The 23501-nt window shown below is 38.9% G+C and overlaps 1 protein-coding gene and 1 long non-coding RNA gene across 3 annotated transcripts in view; one reads left to right on the forward strand and one right to left on the reverse strand.

Annotated features, from left to right (window-relative positions):
* Positions 1–23501, reverse strand: part of LOC121643841 (receptor-type tyrosine-protein phosphatase N2-like) — a 252573-nt gene that overhangs the window by 203547 nt on the left and 25525 nt on the right. For both annotated transcript variants that reach the window (XM_041991400.1, XM_041991399.1), the window contains exons 3-5: positions 12014–12127; positions 1735–1849; positions 564–708 (exon numbers count right to left, since the gene is read on the reverse strand). In XM_041991400.1, the coding sequence (XP_041847334.1) occupies positions 564–708; positions 1735–1849; positions 12014–12127 (374 nt within the window). The remainder of the gene's footprint in view (positions 1–563; positions 709–1734; positions 1850–12013; positions 12128–23501) is intronic.
* On the forward strand, positions 8098–22925 carry LOC121643845. Its single transcript, XR_006011178.1, has 3 exons — positions 8098–8508; positions 14617–14621; positions 22913–22925. It is a non-coding gene; the product is annotated as an uncharacterized LOC121643845 (long non-coding RNA).

The following is a 23501-nucleotide window of genomic DNA, read 5'->3' on the forward strand; positions in this document are numbered from 1 at the left end:
ATCTCAGCCACTTCTTTTCTCCCCCACTAAACTGGTGAACCTCGATGGAAAAGGGACACGAGCCCCCCGAGCAATGCCTGAAGGCTTCTGAAAGTTGTACTTTCCAAGCACAATCCCCCAGCTGGAGAGAAGCCTTGACAGTCCTGGCAGAGCGACATGGTCACGTCCTGAGTTATTATTCACTGGAGGAGTGAACTCGAACTCACCGTTTGTATTATTTTACTCAAAACGCTCAAGCTGGGAGAAGCGATCAGTTAGATTAGAGAGGCGAGAAAGGTGGGACAACAAACGAAGGCAAACTCCCTGATAATGGGGTGTGCATTTCTGTCATTGTGTGATTACACAACGCATGTGTATGGACACATTTCTAAGTTAGAGGGGGGCTGCTGTGTGTTGTAGGAAATGTTGGTCTTGAACTGTTGTCCACATTGCATTTAATGCTATTTATGCTTAATGCACCTTAAAAAAAAATTCAAATATGAATTTGAAGAAAAAACCTGCAGCAACATTAAAATCTTAAACTGGTTTTGTCAGGCAGGAGAGCGAATGGAGGGATCCCTCACCTTTCCAGGCATGCTCACACTGGAGGCTGCTGATGTCTTAGGAAGGAGGCCCAGACGTTGGAGATATGTCTGCAGATTTCTGCTCAGCTCCACCTCCACCGGCTTCACCCTCTGGTCTTCTGGGTCCATCGCTTCAGCCACCAGCCTGCAGAAGAAGATGAAACATCTTTACGAATCCATGTACACATGCTTTTTGTAACAATGTGCAAATCATGTTCTCTTTCACTTTTTCTACAGGAGATCTAAAAAAGATTTTAAAGACCCGACTCCATATTTAGATATCAGAAGTGACCAAATACAAAAACACAAACTAGTTTTATCTATAATGGTTAAAACCAACATTATAGAATAAAAATAAAAAAATCTGATGGAAAAAAAAAAAAAAATGCTAATTAACAAAGACACTAAAACTGCTGAAGGGGAACTATCAGAGGACAAGCTGAAACAGCTAAAATCTCTAAAGTTTAATAGCAAGTTTTTTTAAGCATATTTTACACTCAGTCACTTCTGTATCAGACTGTCTGTGTTGCTACGAGGTCCTGAAAGGGACCTGGAGCCATGGTGATACAGGCAGCTGAAACTGTAGTGAAAAAGTAAACAAGTGTCAGATGCTGATGTGCTGCAGGGTGAAAATCCATAAAACAGCTCTCACTTCAACCACTATGGAATATGAGTTATTTTAGATGGATTGCTTTAAAACCTCAATGGAAGATGCTCACTATCAGAAAAAGTGAGGGATATTGAATTTCCAGGTGGAATTTATGAAGGACATTTACTGTAAATAGACTCATGTACTGATAATTCCTTCATCATGAAGGCATTAAAGAGTAACATCAAGCCCAAGTCAAATCTCCCCTACGAAGACAATAAAGTAGCTATATCGTATTTCTATTTAACAGAAAAGCTAGCTACAATAGCGGGTATAATGCAATAATACAAAAACAAAAAAAAAAAAAACAGAAAAGAAAAAAACACAATGCTACATAAAATCCCTGACGGTGCAGGACTGAAGCAGAAGTGAGATGCTGCTTTACAACGGCTCCTGATTAATCAGTTTAAAGTTTAACAAGAGGGCACTCAGCTGTCAACCAGCCCTGGTAGTAACAAAGTTAGCTGATGATTTTTATCATTGAGCAGAGTTAACTGTGGGTGGACCATTTAAACGTTCGACCTGGTGTTGGCATTGTAGAGAGTTCCTCTCTGTGAGGGTCTGTAGGGAATCCTCCTCAGTTTGGACAACTCTTTTGACAGAACCTGCTGGGTGGTCTCATCGGCCCATGTCAAACCTAAAGACAAACACAGAAACAGTGTCAGAAAGCCCAGGTGTATTATTGCATCTGTTTTCCTAATGGAAAGATAATCATTTTAACTAAACTGCAGCGCAATACTGAACTCGTCTTAGGATATGAGGTGACATCTTGCTGCAAGAAGCTGACCGTTTTTTGTCTTTTATTTGAATGGAACAGTGCATTTTCATGAGCATACAATGTATTAATGTAAATATGTCGGATTTAGCAAGATGCTCATTTTTATATACATAAAATCCAGCACACAAAAATATTGCCAAACAAAACCACAACACAATAAAAAGTAATTATAAACAAACAGTTACAACAAAACAAAGACCTGTTGGTTAGCTTAAAAGAACTGAACTTAGTGTTTATAAGTCAGTATCCACCATCAAGGGCTATTATAGAATTAGAAAACTTAAAAACAAAAATTAAAACGAAAAGTAATTCAATTATCACAGTGCCGATTACAAAAAAATGTTATGCTTCACTTTACCATAATTAAGTAGTAAGTGAAATTTACACCATTTAGACAAAGGAGTAGACCTGCAGTAATAGAAGACATCAAGGGTTAAAAACCAATCAATATCAGTTTAAAAATAAAATTAAAGTGAACAACTGCCGTTAAAATATTCTTGAATAAGTTTTCACTAACTGCAAAAAACAGAACTGCACAAATAACAGATCAGAGTCACCTTGTGAGGGAAAAGATTATCCTGCTGGGTTAACTGGTCTTAGTATTAAAGATGGAATCATACAGCCAATTGTGCTTTAGCAAATGATTACAGAGCCTTTTTAAAAAGCAAATTCTACCTACATTCTACCTGAATTTTCTCAAAACTGCAGCTTGAGTTAGTTGGTGACATCACATTGTCCCAAACCCGGGACCAATATAGTTGCCATTAATGTTCTTAGCTCTTCACAGATTTTGATCTAGGATTGATTACTACTTCATTCAACCCAAACTGGGAAAATTAAGTTCATTATTTAAATGAAAATACAGTACTACAAAGATTTGTGCTTGGACTGGTGTTTGTTTCCATTTTCCTCTTAATGACATATCCATTAATAACCATTAAACATTTGTTTTGTTTTGTTTTTTTCCTAGGTAATAGCTCTATCACCTGGGAGTCAGACTGCATCTGCATCAGTGTCAGCAAGCATTCCCGTTAACATATTAGAGTCAGAAAGTTAAAAATATGGGTACAAAGAGGGGGAAATAAAAAAAAAAAATCTTAAATTTCAGCAACTACACAAAAGGACAAGCTTGATGAGCTACTTGGGCATTCACGTCTGTTGCTTATGCTTAACATGCATCCAAACACAGCTTTTTGGCAACTGAACAGAGGAGCAGGCGCCAACGCCAGATGGGCTAGCGGAACGAAATGCTACCGGAAATATGGCCGCTGTGTGCAAAGCACAACATGAACCGAAGCATTTGGCATATGAGCGATGACGCTGCTGAAAGATTCAAGTAACACAGAATGCCACTCCAGATGTGATGCCATGAGATGTGGGCCCATCACAGAGGCTGCACACTTCAAATGAGAACATTGTTTCTGTCAGCTGTAGAAGCCAGGGAAAGAAAAATGTCTGAGTAGCAGTACAAAGAAGATAAAAGTAAATACTGATGCAAAACACAACAGCAGCTGGTTGGTGTTTGTTGACTTTTTTCTGTTTTTTATTAGAAGTGATAAGGTCAACAGGTCAAGGTTAAAACAGGTTTGTCTTAAAGCAGGGAATGCAATGTGGCTTTGAATTTGGATTGTTTGCCCCTCTTTACATTACATTATAATGCTGGATTCGTCGGGAGACTGAAGGTAAAAGTAAACTCCCAAAAGGGCACAAATCCTAAGTCCAGCTGGTTCAGATGCCTGTTTTGTGTTGGCATTGGTGAATGTGCAACATCATGGAAAGACTGAGTGAAAATGAGTCTGAGGAAGTGAATAGTATTTTGTTCACAGAGCAGCAGAAATCATCCAAAGTTGCTTTTAAAATTGCACAAAAGATAGAATTACTCACACTAGCAACCATAGTTTGTTACATGTGTAGCTGTGGCCATATATGTAGCCTGCCACCTCCAGAGTTCAAATAAACATTGAATTCCATGTAAAGTGCTTTGAGAGTCTAGAAAAGTGCTTTACTATTATTATCATTGCCTTTTTAGATCTTTGCAGGTAGTTTTTTTCTTCTTCAGGCAATTTAGCAGTGATGGGCAGGCGAAGCCTCAAAGCACTGAGGCTTTTCTTCCGTTTGCACCAAAAACGGTTCAAAGCTTCAAGGCTTCTGTGATGGTGACCTCAAGTTGGCAAATTAATACATAGCAACTTCTCAAGGGCACAACTGAAGCACCAACACTGTTTCAATATGGTTCGGGAAGTTTTAAGGCTCCATATTCAACTAAAAAGGATGGCCATCTTTAACAATCATGTCCAAAAGGGCTCAAGCAGTTTCTGTTTTCTGGACACTGGGAAAAAAGTTTGCTTACATATTGATAAGTTCCTATATCACTGTATGTTGATAATCATACATGTCTACATAGACACACAATTATATATTTTTTATTTGGACACACTTTTGGCTTACTGTCAGGGTTTCCAGCATTGACAGGGCCACTGGTTTGCTGGGCATGATTGTCCTTGTACCTGTACTCAGGGGCGGTCTTGCCTCTGCCTTTCTAAGTTGATCACCCAAAGCATGGGTGTCAAACTATGGTCTTCAAGGGCCGCTGTCCTGCATGTTTTCACTGTATCCCTGCTCCAACATTCCTGACTCAAATAAAATAAATCCAACAGCTTATGACATTCTACACAGACTCATTCGAGTCAGGTGTGTTGGAGCAGGGAAACATTGAAAACCTGCAGGACTGCAGCCCTCATAGGACCGAACTGAGTAACTCAAAACTGAGATCTGCATCTAAAATCACTCCCAGGTTTTTTTACTTGATTAAAATGATTGAGTGCTAATGTTTTCAGTTTGGCCTCCAGTTTCTCTCTCTCAGCTTCAGGTCCAATCATTAAAACTTCTGTTTTGTCCTGGTTGAGCTGCAAGAAGTTTTCTGCCATCCACCCTCTGATATCTAAAATACAATCTAACAAGGCATCAATGGGCCCGTGCTCATCAGGAGTCATGGCAACATATAACTGTGTGTCGTCAGCATAACTGTGGAAATTAAACTAAAACTGAGCCTTGGGGTACACCACAGGTTAGTCTATAGCTCTTGGATGAGGATTCCTTCATGCTAACAAAGAACTCTCTATCTGTTAGACAGGATTTAAACCAGTTAAAAACAGTACCAGTGAGGCCAACCATGTCGTGGAGTCTGTTTAAAAGAATAGTGTGGTCAACTGTGTCAAAGGCTGCGCTGAGGTCAAGCAACACTAAGACAGAGAGGTTTTTCATGTCAGTATTGAGCCTAAGGTCACTCACAACCTTGACCAGTGCCGTCTCAGTGCTGTGATTGGTCCTAAAACCTGACTGAAACTTCTCAAATTTATTGTGTGAGATTAAAAAATTTTGCTTAAAAACGACAGGTTGGATACTGGTCTGTAGTTGTTGAGGACTGAGGCATCTAAATTGCTCTTCTTCAGAACAGGGGTCACCACGGCTGTCTTTAGGGAGGAAGGGAAGACGCCAGTCTGGAGAGAGCAATTCACAATGCTCAGTAAATCCTCCTCACAAGAGCCATAGACAGTTTTAAAAAAGGCAGTAGGGATGGGATCTAAAAAACAAGTTGCAGATCTTAACTGTGAAACAACATCCCTAAGCATTGCAGCATCAACCAGGGCAAAACTCTCCAGTGTTTCCTCACAAGTAAACAAAGTTCCAGACCGTTTAAAATCTACAATGTGATGTTGACACAGGTCAGATCTGATTTTCTCTATTTTATCTGTGAAGTGGGCTGCAAACTCCTCACACCTGGCATCAGTGGGTGTATCAGCAGGATTGTTAAAAACAGGGTTAATTGGGCGGTTGATTGTGGAGAAGAGGACGTGTGGTTTGTTTTTATTTTCAGTTATGAGTTTGGAGAAGTGGCCCTGTCTTGATATTCTAACAGCTTTGTTGTAAATACATAAGTGTTCATGTAGAATTTGATAATTTATTGTTAGTTTGTTCTTTCGCCACCCCGCTCTGCTATTCTGCAATTCCTTTTTAACTTTTTGATATCTTCAGTTTTCCAGGGAGGAGCTGGTTTTGTTGTTACTTTCTTCAGTTTTAGTGGGGCCACTTTGTCCAGGGTAGCACGTAATTTACTGTTAAAATGGTCAACAATAAAATCACAGGATGAGGGTGAAATAAAAGCTGGAGCGCTGTGAAGGTGATCAGTAAAGTTTGCAGCCACTTCAGCATTAAGACAGCGTTTCCTAATGGTCTGTTCAGGGATAGCTTGTTTCATAAAACCTTCAACCTTAAGAAAGACACAGAAATGGTCAGAAATACCTAAATCAACAACTGATGTTATGTTGGTAGATAGTCCATAAGTAATAACAAGGTCTAATGTGTGGCCCTTGTTGTGCGTAGGTACTCTGACATGCTGGGTAAAATTCATACAGTCTAAAAGATTTAAAAAGTCCTGGGGGAAAGAGTCTGACTGATTATCTATGTGCAAATTAAAATCACCTAAAATAACAATCCTCTCATACTGGTTGTGAATGATTGAAAGCAGCTCTGAAAAGTCTGTAATGAATGATGAGCACCTTCCAGGAGGTCTATATACTGTTACTCCAAGGACAAGTGGGCTGCTAAAAACAATGGTGTGATATTCAAAAGAAGAGTATTCTTCAAACGAAATGTCTTTAAAACCAATGGAAGATGACAGGATAGAGGCTGTCCCACCACCCTTTCTGCCTTTCCTGGCCGTATGTGAGAACATGTAGTTATGTGATGATGCTTCAATTAGGGTGATGGGGGCATCTGTGCTGAGCCATGTCTCTGTTAAAAACATACAGTCAATGTTGTTGTCTAAAATCAGGTCATTTATAAAAAAAGGACTTATTTAAAAGTGATCTGACGTTCAGCAGGGCCATATTCAGGGGACCAGGATGAGTGTCCTTAGAAACTGGGTGTGTGTTGAGTGGCCTGTAAAGTGTCTGTATTGACGTGAGGTTAGCAGGGTTTCTGTGGGACTTTTTACTAAGTATCTGTGTTCTTTTCGTGATTATGGACTGTATGGGGAGAGACACAGGTGTGGGTGGTGATGCCAGGTGGTACTGATAGGGGGCGCTGGCAGGGGATACAGCGCTCAATGGTGCAGGTAGGGTGTTGTGGTTGGTAATTATTATGGGACGCGTTTGTGGTGTGTCAGGCATACAGGGGGCGCTAAAGGGGCGGTTGAGTGTTACGGTTTCAGGCAATGAAGAAGCATGTGCTGAGGGGGTGTGTGGTGTAAATAGTCAATCACGTGGGAAAACCTGCACGGCGTGTTGCAGATTAGCCGCTAACAAACGGCTACCAAGCTTGTTGGGATGCAGACCGTCTGAGCGAAATAAAGACGAACACCCCCAGAACAGATTAAAACTATCAATAAAACATATGTTAAGAGATCTGCACGTGGACTGGAGCCATGTATTAAGTGACAAGATTCTGCTGAACCTGCCACTGCCCCGGTGAAGAGTTGGGATAGGGCCAGAGACAAACACGGATAATCCGTGGGAACAAAGGAGGGAAAAAAGTTCACGGAAATCCTTCTTAGTTATTTTGGATTGCTGGAGTGTGGTGTCATTCGTACCAACATGGACAACTACCCTATGGATTGTGGCCGGGATAGAGTTGAGGAGAGATGGGAGTTGCTTCAGTAATATTGGTACTGTGGCTCAAGGAACACAGTGAGTGACTGCATTAAAAAAGCGAATGTTTCTAATGATGGAGTCACCAACTATAAGTGTGGACGGGACAAAGAGTGGACGCGGCAGGGAGGGAGAGTGTGGTGGTACCTCGGTGCTGGATCGACTGCCATGTTGTTGTTGGCCCGGGCAGTTGTCAGGCTGAGGCAGATCATCTGACGGAGCAAGAACAGCCACGGGACCGGGCGGCTCGGTCACTGGAGGTGTCCGAGCGGGGAGGCCACTGGACCGCCTCAGAACAGCCTCCTTGAGAAACCTCCTCCGAGCAGAAGACTTAGTACGGCGGCATTGGGATTCTCTGGTGGATTTTGCGGACTGGAGCAACTCCGATGTTGGCGGAGCATTACGCACAAGACTTGGCGGTATATCACCCAGATCTGGCGAAGTAACACTACGAGGTACACCCGCAGTCGGAACCTGTGGACAGCCAGGATCACTTCTCGACAGAGCCGGGAACTCCAAGGAGGACTCCAGGTCGGGAAGCACCTGTGCCGCTGGAGCAGCAGCTGGGGAAACCGGTGAGTCCGTGGCAAGGGCCGTGTAGCGATTGGAGAGGCTCAAGCCGGGATTCCAAACCCCGACCAATCTCCTCCTACTCCCGCGGACGATAACCTCTTCATCCAACTGCTGCTTTGGAGTTGAGCACGAAGAGGGCCGTGGACCAGTGGATCGATCCCAAACAACTGTGTCATAGTAGGCAGCGCTGAGCGAGGCCAGGCGCTTGTGCTGACTACATGCCACGTCCATAAGTTTGGAAATAAGTCCTTCTTTCTCCTGTAACTCCGCAGAGAGCCGGCGAACATCGTCATGCAGGTCAGAAATTATTTTATTATTGTTTTTTAGAGTAGCCACAGTGAATTCAGTCTTACTTTTTGAGCCATTATAACACCAGATGCAACACCAGATGCCATAAACAACGGCAGATAGTTTTGAAGACCACCTCTTTCCTTGTCCACAGCTTCTGGCATCTTTATGATTTTTTTTCTCCCCAAACAAGACAAACAGATTGGAACCATTTTAGGGGTTGATGCCAAAATTGCAAGTCTTGGCCTCAACTAATCAAAGCTAATCTAGTGGTACTGAAGATGAAAATGATCATTAGCAGGTCTACTTCAATCATGCTTTCCTGCATGGTTGGGGTAACTGCCCTCTTGGTCTTCTTCCTGAACTCCTACTTTTGTAAATGTGCCTACACCACACCAGTGCAAGGCTTATTCTATTCACTCCTAATTAGTTTGCAGACCAAGTCTGATGCATGTTCTTTATAGTTTTGCAACTTTCTGTTAAACTCATTCTGTTAAAATCCACCATACATCTTCTGTCTGATTCAGTGTTTAATAACCTTAAATCAAAGCTGAATCCCTTGTTAAGGCTTGAGTTTTATATTAAAAGCTGCACATTCCAGTAGTGTCCAAACACTAATGTTGCTTAATAAAGGAGATAAAAATGCAACCTTTCAGATCTGTAAGCAGCCGCACAGAATGACCAGAAGGTGTCCTGGAATAAACCTCAGAACGAGACACTACCACTGCCAATGATACTAACATTTTCTATCAAATGAATGCCTTGATCAGAATACAATCTAATTATGCCAGCTCAGCTCGTCACAGAACATTTCAGCGTCCAGACATTTTCTTTAGATCCCTGCAAACTGAATTACAAGCTCAACTGCCAGGAATCGGGTACAAGCATCTCTTTAACAGCTGTGCAGCTTGTCAGGCCAGCTTTTGCCATCAAAGAGCCATAAAACTAAGCTTTTAATGGCAGCCTTGGCGGCTGAGAAAATGGGCGTTAGCAGCGGGTGAACAGACGGCATCTGACACGACAGGTTAATAAACGTTGGGGGCTCTGCCAGGATATTCAAAGTGGCTCTACGCCATTCACAGACTAAACCCACTGCAGAAACGGGAGCAGGAGGTTAGCAAGCTGAGGTGCAAGGTAAAGGGTGCGTTGAGTTTGGAAGTTTTAATTAAACAGGTTGCAGGGTGTAAATGTGGCTGAAGGAAGACATTATCCGCATTCCCTCTGCAGGAATTTAAAAATGGGGAAAAAGCAACTTAGAATCAGTATGTGGACAACTTTTCCAGAACAAAGTGCCCCATTTAAATATTATCATAATGGTTTAATTTATCTCACTCTTGGTTTGATGTGTTTACTTGTCTTCATAGCTCTTGCTACAGGTTAGTAGCTAGCTGAGTATCTTAAACTGCTTATTTAAATTTATATAACAACTTCCTGAAATTTTACTGCCACCAAGTGGTTAAAAGTTGTGTTGCAACTTAGCTTCTAATGATTAACAGTAATTTCCTGCGTTCTCACTTGATAAGTTCTGCAGTCCCACCCCCCTCTGGTGCAACACAAAGTTGTTTATTTTGCAGTCCTCCAAGTGGCACTCGAGGCCAAAGCATGAGTCACAGCCCCATGATTAAGAATCCTTGGATTAGATTATGGCTGTGCATCCAACAACAATCCGATCCACCAACAGCAACATCAACTGCAACCGTGGCAACAACACTGCAAGCCTCCACAAGTTTAGTACTTGATTTACCACCATGAATTATGCACAATAATCCCGAAAACAAAGCTGAACAATAAATCACTGCAACTCTTAAAAACATCTTAGAGCGAGGTGAGAAGGAATTCTGAGGACTCAACAGGCTGCATGTTGGGTGTCACATCATAATGTAAAAACAATTTAGTGCAATATTACAAAGACAGCAATTACGATTTGTATAGATTTAAATTATGAAGAGAAAAACACAGAGTGAACTGTTCACTTTTCTGTGGCCTGGAATGCAAATGCATCATCGTCTTCAGAGTTTTGTCCTGGTTTCTGCAGAAAGCCAGGGCCAAACATCTCATTTGCATTATTGTATTCACTTCCGAGACAAATGCCTCCTAGCTTGTCACCTCTCTGTGGAATCGGAGGATTTCTGCAGCTCTCCTGCTGCCTGCCGATTTGGCAAATTAAACCAGAGGGTACAGAGTTTGCCAGAACAAGCTCTAAAGGAAGGTAGCTGAGCAAAAAATTCCCAGAAACATTGGTTGTACTTTTGACATCCTCTGCAGCCCTCCACCCCTTTCTCCCTCCGCAGTCCAGGTCTTTTCATTCAAAGCTAAGCTAGATGATGAAAGTAGGTGAAACAGCTGCCTGGTGGGACGTTTGGCTGGCCTCTGCCTCCCTCTTCTGGTGCAACACACTAACGGCAGGAGACAAGAAAGCTGTGTTCACTTTCAGTTACTTTATATATAAAAACTTATTCAAAATAAGGGGAAATTTTACTCAGATTAAGACATTTATTATGCATTCTGGTTTAAATCAGCTGTCTGAAAGTATTTTTGATGGACATTGAACAGTAGATACATGGCTGAAAAATAATTCCTTAAACCAAAAACTGATGGTCAAACTAGTTTTTGGTTCCTACTTAAAAAAAGATGAGTTTATTTAGCTGACGCAAAGCCAGCGTGAACAACATGGAGTCAATCAGCCCAATTTTACCAGAAAAAGTTCAACTTTTGTCAACACGGTTTCATGATCCAGGACAGTGATCATTTAGTTTAAAGGTTCATGATGTCTGACAAAGGCAGACTTTGTTTTAGAATTTCTCTGCTCTGATAATAAGTGTTGGTGTTGTTTTATACATTGATGGAAAGCCTGAATTCTGCACCTTTACAACAAGGATTAACACAGGTAAATGTGTTGTAGTGTTAACCCCTATATAAACCCCCAATTCTGTTTTATACCAATTTAACACAAGTCAGTCGTCAATCAAGGTGTAAATTGAGAATTTTAAAAAGGAGTATCCAAATATAAAAACCCAAACTGTATATTCTTTTAATCTTCACTGTTCATGACTCTGTTATCTCCTACTAAACTCTAAAACACAAACTTCATATAGTCTGCAAATCACGTTACTTGGAATTTTTGTACAAGCTTTACCAGTGCAGTGATTTATCAAAATAAAGAAAATAAAAGTTAACATTTTATTCCACAGACCTGTCACAAGGCACATCTAGATGCCTCTAACAACGAAAATCAATGTGAAACGTAAAAAGTGTGTTTAGGAATCAGTTTTTTCTTTCACCATAGAAGAACTAAAGCAAACAGTGAGTGTGTGTTGTTCTACCTCATCTGCTGTATGATCTGCAAATCATAACGTGGAGACAGTTTTATCAAGAAAATACTAAATTCTCCACTAAAAAATAAAAAATAAAGTCTTTTAGCTCTGGAAAACTTTGACATTTCTACTTATGATACCATCTCAGTGAAAAGTGTGTGTGCTTTTGCATGAATGTGTTGAGTAAACTGTGTGTGTACCTCTCTTGGACAGCTTCTCCAGGAGGATCCTGAAGCGTTGCACTACAGATGGGGAGACATCGTAGGTGTAAACCTCCTTGACCGGAACAGAGTGACACCTCCCAAACATGCCATCTGCCCACACAGAAACACATTTTCAGAAGAGAATCCAACATACATTCATACTTTACAAGTCACACATATTTTTATTTTTTAGGACACTGAGGTAACTCTTTATAAATAGGAAAGTGTATTTTAGAGCAGAATCACATGTGCTTTGACTTCGTTTTCAAGGGGATTTATAGAGCTGTTTGAGATTGTCATGCGTTCATAAAAAGGGCCGTTCAGATTTACAGAAATCTAAAGAAAAATTAAAGAAAAGTCTGTTCTTGAAATGTCCTCAGGCTTTGGCACTGCAGGCTTCGGTCATTTATATCACATTAGCAATAATGCTCGACTATTGGCTAGTTGGCAAACTTTAAACCAAAAGTGATGTCAGATGATAGTTGCACACTTGACTTGCTCATCTCACAGAAATACTAAATATAATCAAATTTATATTATCTTTTTTTTGGAAAAAAAAAAAAAGTCAAAAGGATTATGAAAATACTGACAGGCAACAGATGGCTGCTATGATGGTTCCAGTGACTCTTTAACAAAACAGTTTTCACAGTTTTACTGCTGGAAATCTAACTACTGAATTAATGTGTCCACATTTATAAAGAAGATGCAAGAGAGGAAAATCAAATATATCATGTATTCATTTCAGATTCTTTATACAGCACCAATTTAAAACAAAGTAATCTCAAGACACTTTTAAAAACAGTCCAATTCAGTACAATTCACTGTATTTGAGTTTTAATCCAATATATGATTTATATCAGTTCCACTTATAATAACTGTGCTCATATGAAGCAAGCGCCATAACAAGGACACCTGCAAGAAACTGAGAAATATACTTGAAAGTAATGGGTCTGAAGAACTAATCACAGATCTCACATTTCATGTTTGAAGCTGGAAAACATTTATACTAAGTGTTGCTTCAAACATTATGCAGCTCATCAAGTCAAAGACACGAGCAGATATAGCTTCAATCCACAGCTTTCAGATCAGAGCAGGCGACGTATTTGAAGAAAAAGAGGCTAAAACTTATTAATGTACTAAAATTTAACATAGTAAGGGCCCTTTAATACTTAAACCAGGATCACCAACTGCTGACTTCTTGAGCCAGTGTCCTCCAGGAGTGTAATATGTCCATGATGCAGCACACCTGACTCAGATAATGGGATGTTAAGAGGCTGGTACAGACCTTGACAAGCTGTGGGAGAAGAATTTAATTTGAACCAGGTGTATTGCAGCAAGTTTAATTTAAGTATCACAGAAAAGACTAACTGTATTCAAATTAATGAAAACAGGAAAACGTTGGTGTTCAGTCAATAAGTCAGTTCAAGAGGAAAGAAACAAGAAGCTCATGAAAAAGACACACACACTGAAACAGCCGCCTACTCACTTCTATGATGATTATTTAACTTTAACTTTCCTCTTGGATTTCCAAACAGTATGCATCAGCTGGACTTTTAAGCTATTTATCCTGTAATTTTAAGCAGCATTTTGCCATCTTTAGGTAAATTGTTATACACAGAATGTAGTGTGTTCATTTAAATAGAATCAAGGCCCAAACACACAAAGACAGAAAAAAGCTTTACTTACAAATGTTGAAAATAATGCAAGCAACCAAGCAAGAAATCAATAAGCATCTCTGGCAAATTTTCAAGAACCAGCACAAGAATGAAACTTTCCTCTAACACACAAACTGAGCAAGACACAGAACAGATAATCAGGTGGGAAAACTGCTGGTTAAACAATCCTGATCAGGAGAGGACGCAGGTGTGCTAACAGGGATAAGACAGAGACAGGAAAGTAAGTAGCTGGGAACCTCTGGTGGATGTGGAGGCTAAACAAAAGATCAGAACAAAACAAATATGTGACTGAGTGGAGGAATAATCAGACAGATTTGCCATCCTCCTACTGACTCGTATTCTTTTATCACTGTGACTTTCCTTCAGTCACTTCCGTCTAAAAAGCCACACAGTGGGTAGTGCTAATGTGAGCTGTGGGAAAGACCAGCAGGAAGCTGCCTCAGAAAAAAGCAAGCTGTGGGTTGAGAAAGCGTCTACAAAGATGAGTCAGAGGGCAGAAATAAACTGAAGTACTTTCATGCAGTGCTAACCAGTACTTAATGAGATGGGATTTATTCCACAGAGGTATGAGGTGGGGTAAGTCTCAAACAGCTGTGAAAATAAAGATGTGCTGCAGAAAACCACCTATCGCTTGCAAAAGTAATAAAATCTGCATTAACATGGATATCGTCTTTATACCAGTCTATCAGGTTTCAGTGTGTGGCCTGCAGTCCTGTGAATGGTCGTGTTTCTTTGCCTCAAAATATAATTCACGTCACATCTGTCTGCACTCTCAGACGCTACGATCAATACCTGGAGTTGTTTTAGCAGTGGTGGCAGCAGGTATTGATCTGCATTCGCCGTCTAGAGTAAATTAAGCTTTTTGACTGATACATAAGATTCTGAAAACATGCTGCGTCATAAACCTTTAGTTTTATTGTTTAGCTTTTGTTTTATGTATACTGTTTGTGTCCAGATCTTTGACACCGTTGCAACAGGTGAGGCTAACATAGAAAATACCATCATCATCATCAGTGATGAAGTCATTCATTTGTTATCCAAATATGAAAATCTCTTCTTTGACAATCTGATTGACTGGTTGCTTATTTACAGAACTTAATTATATGTTTACTTTAACAGAAATAGATTTAAAAAAATTTGACAGGAATTAAGTTTAATCTTTGTTTTCTGGTTATAATACATTATTCTGGTCCTAGATATCCATAACTTATTGATTTAGTCACTGCTGTAAAATCTAATGCAGCTGTAAAAACCCCAACTAATGCAGTGAGTGGCTTCTCATTTCTTAAACAAACATGTCGAAAGACGCATCCTGTGGTCGTGGAAAAGATGTTAGTCTGTTTCAGAGGGTTAAAATGACCAAAGAAAACATCTAAGGAGATGCTGAAGCTACTAAAGTTGGGTTTACAACTGTAAGGATGGTGGGGGACCATCATCTACCAGAAAGAAATGTGGTTTGAAAAAATCTTGAACTAACGGTGATCAAATTTAATTTGAAATTTAAAAAAAGGATTTGCAAGAATAAAAAATAATAATAAAAAAGTAGAATTTAGGATTTTGTTTGATATTGAAAGTAAAAGTATTTCCACATGCAAATTGCAAAAGGAAGTCCAGCAATTGGGACTAAACAGCTGTGTCACCTTAAGAAAACTTATCAACGAGAATAATCAGGGGAAAAAAGGCTACAGTTTGCTAGCGAGCATAATGATTGGACTCTGGAGTCTGGTTCGGGGGCAAGAAACATCTTTTTCACGTATGGATTGGCCACCACACAGTCTAAACCTTCTTTTCATGAAGGGGTGCTCTGTAGAAGACTTTGTGCAGCAGTGTGACTCTCATTTCATCAGTTGAAGATCGTGGAGAAAAAAGTATACAACTCTGGAAACAAATAAATGTTGTGACTTGCAGAAGCTTGCAGAAATGATGCCGCGGGGAATGCTGCAGTAAGCAAAGCTAAAGAGAGTCCAACGCAATATTAAAAGTGAGTGACTTTTTTGGGGGGACAGGCAGTGTATCTGCATGTATAAATGGTTCTTGGCTCTTCAAACTATCTGTGTCACTGTGCTCATCTAAATCAAACAGCAAGTTCTAATTACAGTCATCACTCTTCAATGTGCAGATCCTGTAGTTGAGGAGGGAAACTGAAGAAAGTGATGAACTGAAAGAAAATGGACGATCACGTCAAACACTGAATTAGGTTTGGAAAAGTTGAGTCTTGTGAATCGCACCAATGCATTTCTTTTTTCCTCTCAGTATTACTATCATAATTTCTAGTCTGGCTATTTCTTTATTTATTTGATAGGGACAGTGCATATTAATAAACATCTATAAGCAACTATAAGCAGCAATGTAAGCAAATGTTAGACAAACTAATTTCTATCCGCATATACATACATATCTATCTATCTGTCTGTCTGTCTGTCTGTCTGTCTATCTATCTATCTATCTATCTATCTATCTATCTATCTATCTATCTATCTATCTATCTATCTATCTATCTATCTATCTATCTATCTATCTATCTATCTATCTGTCTATATATATATATATATATATATATAAATTGTAGTTGTGACTACTAAGAAAAATCAAGATTGGGGTGCTTGTGTGCCACAAACCACAAACTTATCTTACAGCATAATTTTTTCTCTTTGTTTTCCATGTTGGACATATTGAATTATCCTTCATAATTAGACTCATGCACGTCAAGTCTGTGTCATTTATCCCCGTTTGCTACCCGAGGGCCATAACTCATTGCCAGACATGTCTTCTTGTGATTTATGGTGTGGTTTAGAGCAGCAGGAGGATTCACAGGGCTACCTTCTGAAGCACAAGCTTTATTAAGATGGAGGAAGGAGATGGACCGGCATTGATGGCAAGATGTTGATGTGGCAGCTGAGCATGCAAAGAATGCCAAACAATTCTCAAGATCAGTCAGCCTAGTTTCACTGATATTCTTCCACTTGTACCGGACTGATTGAAGACTTTACATAAGCTATTTCTTCCTGTTTCTACCACTATAATGTATTCTGATGATACACATTTTGGTGCAGTCTTCACTTAATGAGGTGATGAAACAAAGAAACTTACACAGTTGTGCATTTTTAGACGGCACTGTTGGGAGATGTTGACTGAAATCAGCAGCCTCAGTTCTACTTAATGAACTGGATTAAAGTATCTTAATGGATCTGTTACCTCAGGGGACATGCAAGTCCATGCTTCATGGACTGCACTCCAAAAGATCAATTATGTCTGGCATCTACTGGAAAACCCTAAGCTGTTGTGACTAGCTGGAAAAAAGGGTTTCTTTCAGATTTCCTCACCAGCAGACCAGGTGTTGGTGAGTAAAGGTTTCAGCATAAGCTTGATTATGTCAAACACTGTATGCTCATGGACACCTGAATTTCCCCTGATGGGTAGGAAGAAAGTGTGTCTTATCTTATTCTTAACTTATCTTGAAAATATCTGGGGGAAAAGTTCATTTAATGTAGAAACATTAACCTGTAAAACAATTAAAGGGAGAAGTCTGGGTAGAAGTCAAACACTGTAAAAAATGCCATTAAATTATTTTTACAATTCAGACAGCCGTGCTTAGTTTTAAATGTGTCTGACACCAGGACAGAATATTATTACATTAATGAGATGGTGGGTTTATTCTCTGCCCTATTTCCAAGTTCATTTCAATATTTAATTCATGTAAAAAATGTTTTGCAAAGGATAGCCTGTAAAAAAAAGAGAGAGATTTAGGATTTCAGGTCTTCCATCTAATTTATATAAATTGTAGTTTTGAAATTGAAAAAGTAGTAAAATATACACACTTTAACATCAGAATCTAAAAGTCTTCAATAACATCAAAAAAAGTCACCAGACTTGTTGCTAGCCAAGTTGCTACAGAAATCTGAAAAGTCACTAAACATAGCGACAACATTGCTAAGTTAGCATCACTGTAAACCAGGGGTGCCCAAGTCTAGTCCTCCAGAGTTGATTCAGGTGTGTTGGAGAAGCCATGTGTCTAAAAGTTGCAGGATAGTATCTTTAAGTCTGAACTTTGGCACCCCTGCTGTAAATAATAAATAACTATGTGTTCATGTAACATCATCAACTGTTGCCAGTCCTGGCGTCAGGAGAGAGTACCATGGCGGACAATTGATCGCTGCGGGCGGGCCATATTTATCAAATGAATTTGGACTTTATAAGAGGACAAATTCCAGTTTAATAACTCAATAACTGACCCATGTCAAGCAGATTAGGTATACAATTAAAAAACAAACTACTATTGAAAAAGATAAATAAACCTTTGCCAACACTTAAAATCAGATCCAGCAGATATCAGATGTAACAGGACAGATTTAACAGATAATTGAATTTCTGAATAAAAAAGTCAATCTAGTCATTTCAACCAATAATCAGACTTTAGACTTAAATGACAGACTATCAGAGGTCGAGATCAGTTCACCAAAAAACCTAAACAGCAACATGAGAGACGGTCTGACCCTTATGGATAGAGTTTCACACAAAACACAAACACTCAGCACAATGCACCATCCTCTAGCCAGTCAACAAACTTTCAAATCCCAGCCCAAGAGGAACTGTGGTGGAACATTCAGTAAGCGACTAACCTGCACAAGTTTACATAAGGTCGTCTTAGAAAAAGGCAACTACAGCTCAACCAAACTGATCCTGTTTCATTTTGTGCAACTTCAACTCGGTAAAGCATCAGGAAACATCCACAGCAGACAAAAATCCAACATACTAAACATGTAATTGCGACTTACTACACTTAGGACGAGTCGGACTGACTTTTATCCAGCTGCAGACGATGCTCCAGAGGAAGAGCAGAAGACAGGACCAATGCACCTGAGGTTGCTATGTTTTTGTGTAGTCATCTTTGCTACACACCGTTTTATAAATGAGGTCACATGTGTGTGTAACTTCAGTCAAAGTAAGAATTCTCTATTGAAGATAAAACTTTTCTCAAATTTGCCAGTAGCATGGTTGGTATCTAAAGCCTGTTAGTGGCTTAGTTTTCTGTTGCTAGCCATCAATATATCTCACAGACATAGTCCATTAAAATTAATTTAGCCCAGTGATCTTTTCTTCATATTGATTAACATGAAGGTTAAATTCAGCTATAGTCAAATTGTTTTATACATCTCAGCACATATTCTAAGTTCAAACTTTGGGTAAACATAGTAAATAAATGCTTTCCATCTTTTTTACATGGAACATGAAATATATAATGACTATTTTTATTTTAACTGGTTGATGTAACAGTTTTTTTTTTGTCTCATCTTAAAGTCAAGTCAAGCAAGAACCACTCAGTAATATTATGTAACTGATACATAATCTTTACACTATTTTCTTTCCAAAGGAACGTGGTGCCATAATATTTATGTTATTAATAGTATTTCTTTCTTTTTCCCTTTTCTTTTGTTTTTAATGTTAAATTATGCTTCTTGTATTCTTTAGAGCACTTTGAATCACCCTGTCGTTGAATTGTGCTAAACAAAATAAACTTGCCTTGCTTAGAGTAGAGTTTACTACAAATGCATGTTCAGAGTAGCTCTATTATGAAGCCATGGGGAGCTATCTGAGCTTCTTTCAAAGCACTGTCAAATGTCAGATGTTTAATCGATCAGACCACTCACACTGGCCAATTAGTCTAATCAGTCAGCAGAAAAACTGAGATCTGTGAGTTTGTGCTCTGGTCTTGAAGGAGGACTTTAAATTTGTTCTACACACATCTCTCATCATCTCACATTTCTCTATGAAGAGGGTGTCTCACAGGTTTCAGGTGAATCTTTATACTTTTAAGATTTATATAAAAACATGACTTATAATTAAAAACCGCAGCAGTGATGAACCAATCAATACACTTCAGCCCAGGCTGCCCTTGCCTTCGGGTGTTAGACTACTGTGATTTATGTTTTAGAAACAACATGAAACAGGGCACAGTTGGGTAATGAGACAGCAGAGCCCAGCTCCTCTCCCGTCGGTTGCCATGGTAACCTCCACTGTAGGGCTTTTTGTCCAAGACGGTGCGGAGTACAGGGGGTAACCTAACCTATTATATTGCCACCTTTGTCAAAATTCATATCCAAATTTTAATGTGGGCAAACTGTGCAAATGTAATAAAATCAAAATTTACAATCATGTTTTATAGTCTGCCTTAAATGCAGCCGAACAACCACAGAATGAAATAATCCAATAAGTTCCTGTAGATGTAGAGAGAGTTGCTTAAAGTCCACATCATGCCTCTGTGTTCACATGTGGGCATCTTGTGGCTTTGAGGTTGAAAAGATGGCTTGGAACCTGGAGGTCACTGGTTCACTTCACTGACCACCGTGAAAAATGTGGACTGGGCAGTGACAGATCAGTGTTTTCCAGCTCAGCTTCTCAGTGGTTATGGCTAACTATGGCTGCCCACATCTCTGGGTGTGTGTTCATGTGTGAGTTAAGGCATAAAAGATTTTACATGTCTAGGCCAGCTGCAGAAACAAATGTGACCACATACTAGTAAATACACCCAGTACAGTCACTCACACTAGGAAGAAAGGGGGAAAAAAGACCTTTACTTATGGCATTTCCTCTGTATGAGAAACAAACCCCAGAAACAGCGCTGAAAATGTACATAGCTAATTCAGTAGATGCTCGATTAGTAGTGATGGAGCAATACTCTGCCTGTGTGTCGTGTGTGTTATCTGTTTGCTCAAAACGTGCTAAATCTGTTGCTAGATGCTTTATTATAAATTTAAAAAGCTGCTAAATACATGGTAAATGTCGCTATGTCTATTGAGAATGTTTTCTAATTTACTTTCAATGAAGTGTGATGTTCACTGTGTGTGAGGCATATGTCAGCTGCAATATCAGGGTAGCCCAAATTAACCTGAGCAAAGTTTGCCATATGGAATAAAATTATGCACAAATTTTACTGCTAATAATATAAAAACAATTACATGGTTCTTTAACCTTCAAACAATCAGTGTAAAAATAACAGTCTTCTCATATCAAGGGTTTAATAACCAAAGCAGATTGATTGTTAGAAGTGGTTAAAATATCAGTCTGTGTTGGATCACTCCATATTTACCCCCTTAAACAGGTAGATATTTGGCACTGGTCCCCCTGGTCTTTTCTTTTCATCTACAAATCAAGGAGCTCTAGTGTTTTATTCTGTCTGAACAGCACAGGAGCAACAATGCTTATCTACAGCTCACTGCAGGCAGTTGAGAAATTAAATCTCCTTGGGATATCTAACTAATGCCAATGAAAGCGTGGCTGGAGGCCATTTTCTCAGCTGGAAATCAGCGTTTCTGTGCTAAGCAAGCTTCCTGTAAATGAGCTTCATTCTGACAGTAAACTAAGGAGACCAATCAACACCTGCAGGGCAACAGGACTTCATATTAGAACCAGAGAGGGAAAACATGGCAACTCTAAACTGTGTTTGTTGTTTGTTTATTATTATTATTATTATTATTATTATTATTATTATTATTATTATTATTATCATTATTATTATTATTATTATTATTATTATTATTATTATTATCATTATTATTATTATTGTTATTATTATAGTTGCTTAAAGTTAGTAATTTATTTATTTGAACTAAAAAGAATAATTGTGAATGAGACACACAATGCAAATAACCAAACCACGTGGTAAAGGTTATGTGCATAAAAAATGAAAAGCTGATTTTCCAATATTCATAGAGAACTGAGGTACTTGATCTAATCAGGTTTGTTCTAGAAAGGCAGCCAAATATGATGGTCTCTTTCCAGTAAGGGCTTTATAGATGTAGTGAATGTTTATTACTTCTCACAGCCAGAGACTGTCCCAGTTTTATGGAAAACTGGAACAGGGACACTGGGCATCCCTGCTATTAAACCTGAGCACCGAATGATAAACAATCCAAGGTCTTGCCATATGAAGTAGCGTGTCTATAAATTACATCACCGTAATCAAGGACAGAGAAAAAACATCTTTAAAATTCACTTTGGAGCAAAATACTGGGAAATGGCTGTCATTTCTGCATAAAATCCACACTTTTATCTTTTGTGGCACGTAGTCTAATGTTTGGCATTGGTAGCAAAGATTTTTCATGGGTGAAACTCACATATTCAACTCTGCTGCTCATCCCACAAATGCATTTCCTTCCAAACGAGGCTTCATTTGGTTTTCCCAACCACGTAAGATTCATTGTCAAGAGCAAAGAAATAATTCACCAAAAACAAATTTCCTTATTTTTGGTAAATAAAAGCTTTATGTACATTCAATACGTTGAACTATGTGTATTTTCAATACCCTGTCAGATTGACCAAATATCTCCTCACAGTCCACTTGGAAGAGACGAAGCACTAAAGGAACATTAAAAACAAAGTTTAAAAAGAAATAAAAAGAATAATAAATACTTGAATGAAATAAGATACAATGGAAGAAATAACAAACTGTTTGTTTTGACAAAACAAATAAAAAACTTTTTAACTTTGATTTAAAGCAGCTCAGTTTCAGCAGACCTTCAGTTTTCTTGGAGACAGTAAACAACATTTTCAGACTAATCAGTCCAATTCAGTCTAATTATGGAGCACTGACTTACAGGAAGTCATCTCCAAGCATGTTACAGTAAAAGTAAACAACTTCCACAATTATATATTGTCCAAAATTCTGTAATCAAGTTATAATGTTGTTCTGTACAGTGGCTGAGAAGTGTAAAACACATTTACATTTCAAAAAACAAAGTCAAAAACAAAACTGCATTTAGAAAACAAATTTAGATTGCATAAAGTAATGGAACGTGTTTCCTAACAAGCTCCAGACCATCCACACGAATAAGAAAAAGATGTAAACTGGCTGAAATTAACTCTGTAAAAAAACATTGTTCAGTTATCAAAAACTTCATGAAACATGTTTCATGCAGTTCTAGTCCCTGAAGAACCACCACTGACCCCCCACATGTAGCTGAGCTACAAATCCTTTGTTTGCACTACAAGATGAGGTCATTTGAAAATTTGTTTCCTAAAATGTAAATTGATTTTCAAACTTACAAAAGTGTTTCATGAATAGAAATGTGGTTTTTAAATGTAAATTTGTTTTCAAATTTGTTAATATGATTTTTTTTAGCCACTGTAGTTTAAACAAGTAACTGCCTAAATGAAAAGCTCTCCCTGAATCTCATGTCAAATTCAATCCCACATCTTATGCATGCATGTGGCCATAAAGAAGGAAAATAAACAGCATGAAGAGAACTCCAGCAGAACCACATGCACTAAGGTTGGCCATTTGCCTCCACCAGCTTTTAGGAGGACTGGTATGAGATCAGCAGCTGCTACAGTATAGCAGCAGCTTGAATGTCTTTTGTTTTTTAGTTAAAAAGAGCAAATATTAAACAAACAATCATGTACTACCTGAAAACTATTCATTCCAGCAGGCTGTGGATGCAAACAGCAGCAGATCATCAAATTAACTCTTCTCCACATTGATAATTGTCTCCCATGTGCAAGTATTAACAGTGCTTATATGACCTCTCTGCCATTTCTGTGCAGCACTGCTGACAAATTCACACAGCAAATAAGACCCATCACACCCCTGAGCAGGAAAAGTCATTAAAGCCAACTTGATTAAGCCACCGCAAGGCTGAGCAATCAGCAGGGACACCAGCAGTAAAAATCATTTCATTTATACAACTCTTTCCAAACAGATTTAACTGATTATACAACAAGATTAAAGCAGTTAAAGCAAACATTTCAAATTAACTCATAATGAGCTGAAGATATGAAAAAAATATGCCATTCTGTTTTTTTCATTCTGGTGC

The sequence above is a fragment of the Melanotaenia boesemani genome, chromosome 8 (genome assembly GCF_017639745.1).
Source record: "Melanotaenia boesemani isolate fMelBoe1 chromosome 8, fMelBoe1.pri, whole genome shotgun sequence".
NCBI classification, from domain to species: Eukaryota; Metazoa; Chordata; class Actinopteri; order Atheriniformes; family Melanotaeniidae; genus Melanotaenia; species Melanotaenia boesemani.